This window comes from Uranotaenia lowii, chromosome 1 (assembly GCF_029784155.1).
Source record: "Uranotaenia lowii strain MFRU-FL chromosome 1, ASM2978415v1, whole genome shotgun sequence".
Taxonomy (NCBI): domain Eukaryota; kingdom Metazoa; phylum Arthropoda; class Insecta; order Diptera; family Culicidae; genus Uranotaenia; species Uranotaenia lowii.
In genome coordinates this window covers 126,520,897-126,534,798 of record NC_073691.1, presented here as the reverse complement: position 1 = coordinate 126,534,798, position 13,902 = coordinate 126,520,897, and the positions used below count along the sequence as shown (strand labels likewise).

Here is a 13,902-nt window from a genome sequence, read left to right as displayed (position 1 = left end):
ATTTTTAAAATTCATATTCAAAGCCACAGAACGGAACAGTGTTGCAAATATGCGCCGCTGTATATTCAATTCGCGCCTAGCAGCCGAACACGCCCGAAAGCAGCCGAAGACCGAAAACACACCAATACTTACAGACACTTTGACAATTTACGCTCAAAAAGTGGTTTTTAATTTTTTGTTCACTTTCAATGAAAATTGGCCGTTTTGAAAAATTAAAGGTTGATTCAGTATATTAAGACTGGCGCGTTATAACATGCGCATGGGCCGTGATAAAACATACCCATAAAGAGCTCAACTTAGCAAGTTCAGTATGATTTTTAAGCATAAAATAATAGTTTAGACTCTCCTCTATCGATGTGTCAGAAAATATTGTCTTATTCATGTTTCTCTGCTTGATGATACCTTATTGGAAGTGCTTTAAAATTTACATCGGAATGAAGAAAAACCTAAATTGTGAATTTCAAGCAATAATTCATACTTGCCATGGCCAATCACAGCATTTAAAACAAATTGATAAAATTTTGCAGCCTCAAAATGTTACAGATTCTTCAAAACACGAGTGGCGCGTATTAGCCACATGGGGCGTTATATGAACTTTTACCCTATAAAGAAAATTAGAAATGGGGATCAAGTATCCCCATTCTCCCTCCACTCATTCAACATTGATCAAAACAGTAAGTTTAAAAAAAACTCTTTAGAACTATTCACAATATGGCCAAAGTACAAATGCATTTTGAAGCAGACTCAATATAGGGGAAAAGTTCATTTAACGCCCCATGTGGCTAATACGCGCCACCTTTGTTTTGAGGAATCTGAAACATTTTAAGACTGCAAAATATTACTATTTTGTTTTAAATGAAAGTGCCCCTGTTTCGTGATAATTTCACAATTTAGGTTTTTCTTCATTTCGATCTAAATTTTAAAACACTTTCAATAAGGTGTCACCAAGCAGAGAAAAACGAATAAGACAATATTTTCTGACACATCGATAAAGGAGAATCTAAACTATGATTTTATGCTGAAAAATCATACTGAATTCGCTAAGGTATGCTTTTTATGGGTATGTTCTATCACGGCCCATGCGCTCGTTATAACGCGCCAATCGTAGTAGGCTGAAAATAGCGTTAATTTTTCAAAAAGGCCAATTTTCATTGAAAATGAACAAAAAGTCTAAAACCATATTTTGAGCGTTAATTCAGCCCAAAAAATATACTTTTAATTTTTTTTAAATTTTAATCAGTCCATTTTGATTTTCTTTTCAGCCAAAGTGTCTGTAAGTATTAGTGTGTTTTCGGTCTTCGGCTGCTAGGCGCGTATTGAATACACAGCGGCGCGTATTTGCAACACAGTTTTATTCTGTGGCTTTAAATATGGTTTTCAAAAATCAAGTTTTTGAAGGAACTATAGCAATTTGAGTAATAAAAAATCATAGGCATTTGTAGAAAACACTTTTCTTCAACGATTACACCCATTTCTAACAAAATTTGTACATGGAATACATAGAAAATCAGCGATTCGCTTAGGTGGCGCATAATAGGGCATGTTCCCCTAATGATGAATGATTAAATTGTAACTTTCTTTCTTTAACACTAAACATACCGACACTTTGTATATACCTATTCATACCGATTTCTTTAAAATTTATAGTTTTGAAAAGCCTATAATGTGACTCAAATATGTTTCTCAGACAATTTTCAGCTACAATCAATAATTTTGAAGTTATGTTAAGTCCAAGAAATTTTTTATGAAAAAACATGCTTCAGGAAAATTGCTATAAATCTGTTCATCAGTGCTCGAAAAAAATTTCACTTAGTGCATGAGAAAGCTAAAGTTAGAAGCTATATGTTGCACATACGGAAATTTTTATCAAATTTTTTTTAAGATCATGGCCACAAAAAATGTTAAAAAGTTGTGTAAAACCCGTACTTTTCAATCAAACAACCGCCAAAGCTGTTCCTGTTACAGTAGAAAAATTTCAAAAAATGAATTGGAAAGTTGACGTAATTTGTCACATTTTGGCATCTTTAGATTTTTCAAAATACGAAATACATAATTTATGACGAATTTTCAAAGGTAGCTGTTTTTCAAACATTTCATCAATTCGAATTTTTGATACAATTCCTACACCTAAATTCAGCTTTGCACTGGATTTTGAGTATGTTATCGTAAGGTTTAGGCAAAAAAATTATGTGCAATAGAAAGAAAATTTCATAACGGTTCTAGTGACATAACTACATTGGTGGTGCGATGCTTGACAAAAATATAATAAATATATTTCTGAAAGTGAAACCAGAAAATTTGAGCGAATGCTCGTTTATTTTTTCGTTTCCTTTCACCCATCTTCGTGTGCAAAATAGCTATGAGATATTACCACCCACTGCGCCCGTCTACCAAGCAAAAATTTGCGCTGACTTTTCAAAATTCAGAAACTACCTCACTGTTTTATTTATCATATTTTTGTCAAGCATTGCACTGCCAATGCAGTTACATCACTAGAACCGGTATGAAATTTTCTTTCTTTTGCATATAATTTTATTGCCTAAACCTTACGATAACATACTCAAAATCCAGTGCAAAGCTGAATTTAGGTGTAGGAATTGTATCAAAAATCCGAATTGATGAAATGTTTGAAAAACCGCTACCTTTGAAAATTCGTCATAAATTATGTATTTCGTATTTTGAAAAATCTAAAGATGCCAAAATGTGACAAATTACGTCAACTTTCCAATTCATTTTTTGAAATTTTTCTACTGTAACAGGAACAGCTTTGGCGGTTGTTTGATTAAAAAGTACGGGTTTTACACAACTTTTTAACATTTTTTGTGGCCATGATCTTAAAAAAAATTTGATAAAAATTTCCGTATGTGCAACATATAGCTTCTAACTTTAGCTTTCTCATGCACTAAGTGAAATTTTTTTCGAGCACTGATGAACAGATTTATAGCAATTTTCCTGAAGCATGTTTTTTCATAAAAAATTTCTTGGACTTAACATAACTTCAAAATTATTGATTGTAGCTGAAAATTGTCTGAGAAACATATTTGAGTCACATTATAGGCTTTTCAAAACTATAAATTTTAAAGAAATCGGTTGAGAAACAAGAAAGTTTTAGCGAAAACAGTGTAAACCGTCATTTGACCGCTCGCGGTATGAATAGGTATACCACATGCGTTATTCGAAAACCACAACACTTAGAAAAATTTAAAAAACGCAAAAATACTTGCATTTTGGAAATAAAAATGTCTTGTCGTTAAATTTGCAAAAAAAAAATTATATAAGGTGTAATCATCATTCAAAGTTCAAAAACCGTCATTTGACCGCCTCCGGTACGTTCAGTGTTCTCAAAACGGCATTCTGTTTACAATAGATATACAGGGTCCGGCAATGGAAGTGTTACATTGAAATAAACATATAAATTGATTAAAACAACAACTTTTTATTTCAAATTCATTCATTTTCTCTTGAAAACAAATTACTTTTTCAAAATTCACTGGTAAAGTTCGACTTGAGTTTAACCACTCGCCGCAGACGGTCGAAGAACGCATCGTATTTATGAGGCCCGCAGTTGTTCTTGTGGTATTTTATCCCAGGCTGCCACGAGATGTCGCTTCAGTACCTCCACACCTTCATGATTCTTATAGCAGACTTCGGCCTCTAACATACTCCAAACAGCGAAGTCCATAGAGTTCAGGTCTAGCGAACTCGCCGGCCACTCGGAGCTCGAAATGAGCCCTGGAAAATGTGGCGCAATCCAAAGTTGAGTTTTCTTCGCTTTGTGAACCGGCGCCGAGTCCTGTTGGAAAACCCAATCCCTGGAACCAAAGTGTAGACGTGCCCACGGTTCGATACATTCTGTAGAACTAGTTTCCGATATGTATATTGGTTGATCATCACTCCTTTAGTGTAAAAAACCAGCGGAGTCCGGCCACCACGGGGGATTCCGGCCCAAACCATCACCGATGCTAGTTTCTGTCGCCGGTGGCCGTCAGCAAGTCGGCATGGCTTCGTGAATTGTCTGGCAACCAAACTCTGTCGTTCTGCTTATTCACGAACTGCTGTACGGTGAAGAGTTTCTCGTCGGTAAACACGGTATTCTTCAACCTTTCTTCCGCGGCCCTCTTCAGCAGCGCCTTCACTCTTTTTACCCGTTCTTGTTTCTGGTTCACTCTTTTTAACCGTTCTTTTTTCTGATTCACCGTAAGGTCTTCGACCTTTTGGATCTTGTAGGGCTTGGTCTGAGGTTTATCTTTCAGGCCCGACGGAGACTTCGATCGGATATGTTGAGATCCTCTGTCAATTTAGTGGAACTATGACGAGGATTTTTCTTAAGGCGCTTCTTGACGATCTTCGCCATGGCAGGTAGGTCGGCGTCCCTCACCATACCGTTTCTTGGCACTTCCAGTCTCCAAGTGTCTTTTAACTGTACGGTATACAAAACTTCTGCACACACTTATATCGGAAAGCTCACGAACTACGTCCTTCTGCCGTTTGCCAGATAGGAACAGGGTTACCTACGTTTCTGTTCGAGATCCATTTTTCTGGATAACACCTGATTACAAAAGTAACACTTACAATCAATGATAGCTAAGAATTAATGTAAACAAAACGACGAAGGGTCGTTCAATACTGTTTCGTGTGCAACAAAATAATTACTTTTGAAGTAATGTAGCAGTTCCAATTTTTATGTCGTAATTTATACCTTTTTGCGAAAATATTTGGTTAAGAATGAATAATGATTTTCGAATCACAGGGAAATAAAGGGTATCCACGATGAAATTTCCACACAATGAAATTGTTCTAACTTTTGACCCGTTGGATAGAATTTGATGAAAATTTTGGTGGATTTAGTTCATGGTACATTGTTTACATCCTGCAACTTTTAAAGTCCTGTGATCAAAACTCGCTGAAATGGAGTTCCATCGCTAAAACGTTGGGAATCGCGAATTCCACGGTGTCGCGAGGAACGATTGACCACCGATCGGAAGTCCAGAAGTGAAGAAAAAAGTATTCCGTACAACACCAAAAATCACAACCGCGTAGTTGGGGCCTTCAACCGAGATGTTCGACGTTCGAGATGTGACTAAGAAGCTGCACCTGAGCCGAAGTTTTGTCCAGGAGGCCAAAAGTAAGGCTGGGCTTCGAACGTTCAAGGTACAAGAGGCCCCTAATCGCGACGAGAAGCAGAACAAGTCCGCCAAAACCCGTGCCAGGAAGTTGTACCTCAACATGCTGACGAAAGTTGAATGCTGCATCATAAACGACGAAACATAAGTGAAGGCCGACTTCAAATAGATCCCCGACAACCTGTTTTTCACGGCCAAGGATAAGTTCAGCGTTCCAAAGCATGTCTGCACTCAGGAGATGTCCAAATTTGAGAATAAATTCCTGGTTTGGCAAGCCATTTGCACGTGCGGAAAGCGGAGTGCACCTTTCGTGACCCAGAACACGATGAACGGACAGGTGTACATGAAAGAGTGCCTCCAGAAGCGGCTGCTTCCTCTCCTGTAGGCCCACAACGTCCCAACAATCTTCTGGCCGGATTTGGCCTCATGCCACTACTCCAAGGACGTGCTGAAGTGGTATGCGAACAATAAGGTCAATTTCGTGCCGAAAATATTCAACACTCCGGAGCTCCACCCCATCGAGAAGTGCTGGGAGATTATGAAGCAGCACCTTGAACGACCCAAGGTAGTGAAGACAGTCGAGGAATTGAAGAAAGTGTGGGTTTATATGCAAAAATCGGTTGATTCACAGGTTGTGCAGAATCTTATGGCCAGGCCGGGGTTAAGGCCAAGGTGTGAGCATTTGCGTATGGAGTGTAAATAAAATACGAATAAAATGGTAAAATGCAGTTAAATAGTTATTTTTCAATCCCTGAAAATTTGATGGCAATCGGATGAAAACTCGAATTTTGCGAATCAGTTTTATGTCTGGCAATTTCATCGTGGACACCCTTAGCTGAATTCATATGAAGTTCGAATGGCAACCATCTCGAAGTGGTCGAGTGTTTAGCGTGGTACGACGGTAGTCGCTGGTCCACTGATGGCATGTATTTGATGCCCATCTAGGTGGTAAATGGTAATCTTAAGTTGTCCACGTAATTTATTCAGTCTGTAATCGGCTAAGAAGGTGTATGTCTTTTCCCCCCTGAAACACCGTACCGGAATCCAGGGTAAGATTAATCACTTTTTTCAAAACGTTTCGTTCAACAAAAAAAAGTAGTTCTTTTACATTCAACAACCCGTTTGCATCTAAATGCTTTTTGGTTTCATCAGGAGAGCTGTTTGTTGGCGAGCCTTGGAAAAAATAGATATTTAAATATTTTTGAGGTTATATTGGCTTTCGGTCTTTTGGAAACAATAAAATTATGTGTTCTTCATCCGACGTTTCGCGTTATATTAATTCTTCTTCTAGGATCTATAATAAAAATAGCATTGTAGCATAAACATATTTTATAAATTCATCGTTTTAAAAGACGTTGACTGACTCGGACATACGTAATATCGTCCGATGTAGATATATCCGCTCCTAAAGCGTTCATCAACCGTCAGTTTTATGGCCATAATTTGAATTCAAAATTTTATATCGGTTCTGTAGTGAGGAAGAATGGGTGCGACTTGCATGCCCAACGGTGCGATCTTGGCCTGGGCGTCGGTGGTTTGTCCTAAAAAAGCGCAAAAACGACCGGTACACAACCAGGTCCCGACAACGCTTTTTTTTCTTCAGATTTAAGTTTTTTTTGCCTTGAGAGCATAGGAGATGGAAGCTCATATCTGAAGAGAAAGCTTAAATCTGAGGCAACGTTGTACAATCCGTGTGGAGCACATCTCTCAGATTTAAAATTTTTTCCTCAGATTTATGCTTTTTTCTTCAGATTTGAGCTATCATCTCCTATGCTCTCAAGGCAAAAAAGCTTAAATCTTAAGAAAAAAGCTTTAAATAGAGATTCACCAACCCTAATTTTAAACATGTTAGTCATACGATACATAGACAAATCCTGCCACATGGATTATATAAAGTTGCCGGGACCTGATGAGGTCGCTCGCCCATCTGTGTCGTTCTGGATGTTTGTTGTATTTTGAGTACTCTGGATGTGGCATATCTCAAGTACCTCGAGATGCTTGCGGTGCTTGTTGGAAAACGTTGCCTGTTCGAAGCCAAACATGTGCCCCTGGTCCTTTATGTGAAGAACACAAAAAGTGATTTTATTTTTTCCAAAAGACCGAAAGCCAACATAACCTCAAAAATCACTTCCGGTCGAATAACAAAGTTTTTATAGATTTTGAAATTACATTTTTACTAACAGAATTTTTTTTTAATAAAAACCTGTAATGTTCCGCTAGGTATTCCGGAGTAGCAAAGGACAAGTAAAACACGCCTAGTCTGATTGCCAGTCTAAGTACGAATAATCTTTTATTAGAGAACCTACATCTAGCACATACATCTACGGCTTACGACTTTGGTAGTGCAGTCCAAGGTGCGTATATTTAATAGGTGTTATATTCAATGAGTCCAAGATACTACAAAACCAAATTTGGCCTATTTGATACTCAGTTAATAGGCTTTCAAACGTGGAAAACAGTTTTCAAAAATTCAAACTATAGACTGAGTTATTGTGATAATGTGCAAAAATTAATTGTAAGTCAAAGTTACCCCAGTCATCAAAGTTATCCCGTTTTACGGTATCAAATTACTAGGGAATGTTCTCGATTAATCGTCCTGTATCATAGAAGGATTTCCGCTGTCAACCGTTTTTCGGCTCGCATTTTTCAGGTTCCTCCTTTTATGCAGGAAGTCACGTATGATTTCCGTTTGTATAGATCAGTGTTCGGCACAAAAACGCTAATCCGCTAATCGCTAATTAGTCCGCTAACTTTCGGTTAGCGAATTTATCTTCTCGCTAAATTTTTCTTCAGCTATCGGATAAGAAAGTTCCGCTTATGTTGAGTTCCCCTAACTGAAGAACGCTACCTCTTTGAAGTGTTAATTGGGCCATAGATCATAAATTTAGCTTCATTCAGGTTTGAAGTTTTGAATCCGATCAGGTATTTAAATTTTCGTTCAAGATTGATTTCAGAAGCTATTCGATCTCGATTTTGACTGGAATCATAGCAATAAGCGTTTTTTGAATCGTCTTCACTTGAATTTATGTTTGAAGCATAAGCCTTCTTTGAATATAGAAGAGATGAAAAAGTTGCGAAAAATTGAAATTTTCAGAACAAAATAAGTCAATAAATCAATAAATCTTTGGAGTTTTAATGTCAAAAAAGATGAAAAACTATATCTACCTAAAGATAATCTTTACATTAACTGATGTAAAAAAAATTCTTTTCACTCTCCACCAAATACGCTAACTAAAACTAAAATTAGACTGACGCAACTGATATGGACAGAAATATTGCAAAATAACTTCGAAAACTTTCCCTATTGATATCCTTTAACAACTATTCTAGTCAATATTATAGTTAAAGATGGCTGCAAAATTTGTGTTTCGCTTATCTTTTTCAAAAATTTTTACTATCGATCAGCGATTAGCGCTTATTTATAGATCGATAACTTTTACGCAACATTGATCGGTTTAAATTAGCGATCGCTAACTTTGACCGAGTTAGCGATCTTATTAGCGCCGCTAACTTTTCAGTTAGCGATGCCGAACAATGGTATAGATCAGGGGTGAGCAACCTTTTGAAACCACGGGCCAATTCAAATTTGAAATCTTGTCGGTGGGCCGCACTTAAAATAACTTTTTTTTTATAATTAATAGATCTTCACGTCATTTTTTATAACTACAAATATTTGGCGAAATCAAATCTGAAAAAGAAAAGATAAAACGAATTCAAACAGAAATTCAACACGACCCGATATTGAAAAGGTACATCAAAAAATCTTTGTCCTTTTTAAATTCTCTCAATTTTTTAATTATACTTCTTGGCGAACATTCATTCTTACAACATTCTTGTTGAAATCGATGGTACTATTTGTCATCACTTTCATTCAAAAATCTTCAGGAACTTACCACAGTGATAAGTAAGAGTGTGAAAAATATATATTTGAAGCGTTGGTCGTTGAATCGCTACTTGACTTTCTGTGATTTTTTTTTCCACAATTCAAACGTGTCCTGAAAGCCTAGATTTTTTTTTCCGTTGAAAATAAGATTTTTAAATTGATGTTCTGCATTGGGTCATTGCATTGGGATGTTGAGCAAGGTCGTCGAAATCACGGAAAAATTTTCATTTTTAAATATGTTAAGCAACTATTTCAAAACTACCTTCTTGATTCTAAAATGTTTATCCAGATTTTTATAATTTTTAACCTTATTAAGATATTATAGGGGTAGGATTCCTGAAGCTATATTACGACTTCGGTAATGTGGAATGCGAATCATAAGTGACGTTACTCAATTTATCGATGTTTGTTATTAATTTTCTATCAAATTTCTGAAAAAAAAAACAACATCACATAATCATCAAAGACCTTTTAAGTCGAATCAGAGAATTTCAGATATCTATTGCTTTTTTCAAGAACTAATAATTTTTGTCGGTAGCTTTGATGCCGGCTGATTCATATGGAATCTAAAATCGCTCACCTAAACTTTGTTATTAAACTTTCGAAGTTTTCTTCAATATTCAGAAATCAAAAAAACAAAATTTCTCAAGATTTTAATTTTAATCTCTTTCCAGTAACAGAATGAGCCTTTTAAATTAATTTGATGTAACAATTTTAAAAAAAAATTTTGCTAAGCGTAATTTTTATCATACAACTTTATTTACGCTTGGAACGAAAATAATGACTGCACTAAAGGACTTCAAAATTCCTTTGATCATGTGAGCTTCCGATTTTTTGCTGCTTCTCCGACTCACTTCAATAGATTTTGTTTTTCAAAGCGTTAGGAGTTAAATAATTAGGAAAAGTATAACCTGAGTAAAGAAAAAAACTCCAATATAACGTTATGCCAATATAGAATATTGCATTCATGCCTTGAACAGAACATAATAAATGCTTGAAATGCCAGAAAAAAGTTAATAATCTGAATGATTGTGGGGCAAATGAAGATAAGTGCATATTTGATCAAGTCATATAAATTTTCCCAACAGTCCATTGTAGAAAAAAGTTAAGGCATAAAAATTTGAAAAAAGCTTCGCGGGCCGCACAAAAGGGCCTCGCGGGCCACATGCGGCCCGCGGGCCGCGCGTTGCTCACCCCTGGTATAGATGAATATCGAAGATAGATCACCCTTGATAGCAAAAGTCAAAGGAAACAACAAGAAAATTTGCTACTAATTTTGTTATTCACGCCATAAGAATCTTCCCTAGAGACGAGCCATCAATCAATAGGTTCCATTAGGAAAACCAGTAAAAAAGGGAGTCTTCGTGTTGTCTTTAAAACATGAAGTGATAAATGACTATTATCGAAAATTTCAATTTGTTCATTTTCAAGGATGCGACCAGGATTCAGCTGAAATAGCGATGATGCTGGTAGCCAAGCTGAAAGAAACGATTTTCCCGAAGGATCCAGTACCGGGAATTTGACTAAAAATCTACCCGGTCGAGTAATTAGCATTCGCAGCATTCGTTGTTGCATCATCTTAACAGGTAGCATGTATTTTTTTTTGTTTAACTAAATTTCAATTGACTAAAAAAATAACATCTCAACGTTTTTTAAGGGAAAATACCCGAGAAACTTAAACAGACATCAGGACCAGCAGATATGTATTAATTATTGACCATGCATTCATTAATAAATGTGCATTTGATTTAAAATTGGTTTGTTTCTACGAAATAAATCACAAATCTCCATGTAAATTTCGAAAGAAAGTAGTTCCGAATCAACGGGATAATTTCTAAAACTTCTTGCAACCCACAGGAGAAAACGGATTTGAAGATCAATTGAACAGTTGTTTTTCTGTGGTGTTTCGTTCTCCTGAGATTGTCCTATAATTTTCAGCTGTTAAACATACAGGAAGAACTCGTCCCGACCACACAGGCGAAAAGATTAAGTGTGAAAGGAATTGAAATACATTTGAACTTAAATATGTAAAAATTTTAATTTATAGAAAAAATGTTAGTGAAAGTTTATAAGTAGTTTGTTCACTAATCTTCAAAAAAAAGTTGTGCTAGACCTCCCGATTGATTTTTTTCGTGAATAGTGCGTTGGATAGGAAAGAGTCTCCTCTAACAAATTTTCAGAGATGCCGATTTTTTCCTTCTTAAAATCGATCTAAAAAAATGGCCGTGGCTTGATTTATCTTGCTTTTTCTAATAAAATTTTTCATCCATCATCAATAAGTTACATAAACGTCATGTTATTTGCGGAAGTTTAAAACTGGCAATGGGTTCATCTGTAGATCTTTCTCAAAAAGAAGGACAGCTAATAAGCTTTTTCATGAATAAATTAAGTAAAGCTGCGGTGTTTTGTGGAAATTAAGAAACTTAGTGCCCCAACATGTTCTTTTAAAGTTTTACTATGCATTTATTCAGTCTCATCTAAACTATCTTATTTTGATATGGGGAAGAGCCTCCTTGTCACATCTTCAAAAACTTCAGACCCTACAGAATAGATGTTTGAAAAACATCTTCAGACTACCCCTGCTTTTTCCAACCCAACAGCTATACTCTCTGGGAACGCACAACATTCTTCCAATAACCGAACTCTGTAATTTGCAAACCGTTATATATGTTCATGATAATATACACTCGAGTAGCAATAACCAAAACCTAAATTTTACTACGGGATTAAGAACCCACAATACCCGTCAAAATAATTACTTGCAACGAAGCCGATCCATGACATCTTTAGGGCAAAAAAGAATTTCTTTTATAGGACCTACAATATACAACGCTTTACCTACTGAAATAAAGACCATCAACAACCGTTCCATGTTTAAAGTCAAAGTAGTACAGTTATTAAAAGAAAAATTGAATCGTTAAAAAAGTCGATCAACAACCAGTTTTTTTTAATCAAATTTTGCTTGTTTTTGAAGCATCGTAGTTTTCTTTTGTCGTATTTTTAACTATTAATAAGTAAACTTAAGTAAATCTAGCATAATATTTAATTAGTTAACATTATTAAAAAAAAGAAATGGATCTCTTTAAAGGAAATTTTCTTCCATTGAGATCCTTATCGTAATCTTGTTTAATTATAGCATACATTTCCTCGCAGTAAATAATAAACTTTTGTGTTCTCAGCATGATTAAAATTTTGTTCGCGTTGAAGTTTCTTTGTTTTGCTACCAGACGTGCTGAGAACAGTAGCGTCCATTACCAGGGGGCTCAATTGAGCCTTTTGGTGTGGGGGAGTGTGGTGGGCCGCTACAAAAAAAAAAAAAAAAAAGCTCATCCAATCATTCTTGTTCCAGAATTAGCAATTCATAATTCAACCTTACAAAATTCCGACCAACAGCATATCGTTCGCTCTAAAGGTATATCCTCTAATGAACAATTTTTCGACTTCTCATTACAGGTCGGCCACCTCAAGCTCTCATTCATGGATCTCTCGGAAGTGAGCCCGTTCACGTTTCGCGGACTGACCAACGTGAAGATCCTGTCGCTGCAGGAATCCGACCTCGGGGTCATCAGTGCCAACGCCTTCGACGGGCTGAACCACGTCGATACGCTCAACATACTGAACAACAAGATTGACGCCATCCAGGAGCTCAACATCACCCACTCGCACCACATCAGGACGCTCAAGCTGGTGGGTAATCACCTGCTGGAAACGCCCGAAGCCGGCAGTATAATCCTGGAGGGCATCGGGACGCTACATGTGACAGGTAATTACTTTCCCTGTGGATGTCACATCCACACCCTGCTCGATAGCCCCCTGGCCAATGGGACCTATGGGCAGGGAGAAGGGTTCCTGTCGAAAAACTACTGCATATCGCCGCTGGAGGTGAACGGGATGCAGATGAGCCAAATCGACATCTTTGCCATCGGCCGGTGCCATGAGCAGGTCACGAGAGAGAATCTGGAAGCGTCCAGTGCATCCCATTTGCCCCTGCCGACGGACGATCTGCTGAGGCTCCTTGGTCGCCGGAGATCCAACCAAAGGCAGCGTCAGTGGCAAAATCAGCAGCAACAGCAGATTCCGGCGGCCGGCAGTGGACACTGTTGGTGGTTCTGGGCCAGCAGCAATCGGATTAATTATTCAGCTGTCGCACTGCACCTCTACGCGGTCGTCCTGTTAGGATACTTTAAATATTTTAGACTCAAAATTAGTTGAATCAGCTCTAGGAGCTCCTGTTGACACACAGATTTCGTTGTATCTTGGTTTATTTATGAATTCATTAGTCAACATCTAGTCCAATTGGGTTCTAGCGGAAACTGGCAGAGACCAAAACTAACTAGCAACAGAAAAGGTAAAAAAGAATCTTAACTAAAACTAAAATAGCTAAAGCAGTTTTTGTACGCCACAACACACGGGAGGTGGCTTGTTTGTTACACAAACCAGAATTTAGGTGATAAAATGTATATTGTACAGGGGTATAACTATTCCCAGCTAATTAGACAAAACATTGCGCAGGAAGACAGAAGAGCATTTTCCCCAAAGGGTTACCACTAGTAGCATTACATGAGTGAAATTTCGTCGTTCCGCTCTCGACTCTCAACTGGCACACCGTGGTTTGTGGCAGCTTTTTTGCCAACGGGTACAGCATCCGGCAATTCCATCCAAAAACTTCACCGAATAGTTCGGTCGGTAGCAACTAATGGCGCACCAAAATCTGAAAAACTAACGATGCGTCGACGAGTTTTTTTCATCCTGTTATTATAACTGAATGTTAGAGTTGAATTCATTCGAGAAGGAATGGGTGCGATGGTAAATTTTAATGGCCGCGTAACGCTGTAGTATCGTTGCTGCATTTCAAATTTGAGCATTATTAAATTCCACGGTAGCGCTTTTTTTTCA

At 37.2% G+C, this 13,902-nt stretch overlaps 1 protein-coding gene across 1 annotated transcript in view; it reads left to right on the top strand.

Annotated features, from left to right (window-relative positions):
* Positions 1-13,319, top strand: part of LOC129737907 (leucine-rich repeat-containing G-protein coupled receptor 4) — a 28,811-nt gene extending 15,492 nt beyond the window's left edge. Inside the window, exon 3 of the mRNA XM_055729074.1 lies at positions 12,460-13,319. Coding sequence (XP_055585049.1) covers positions 12,460-13,218 — 759 coding nt within the window. The 3' untranslated portion in view covers positions 13,219-13,319. The remainder of the gene's footprint in view (positions 1-12,459) is intronic.
* Positions 13,320-13,902: the final 583 nt, after the last annotated feature.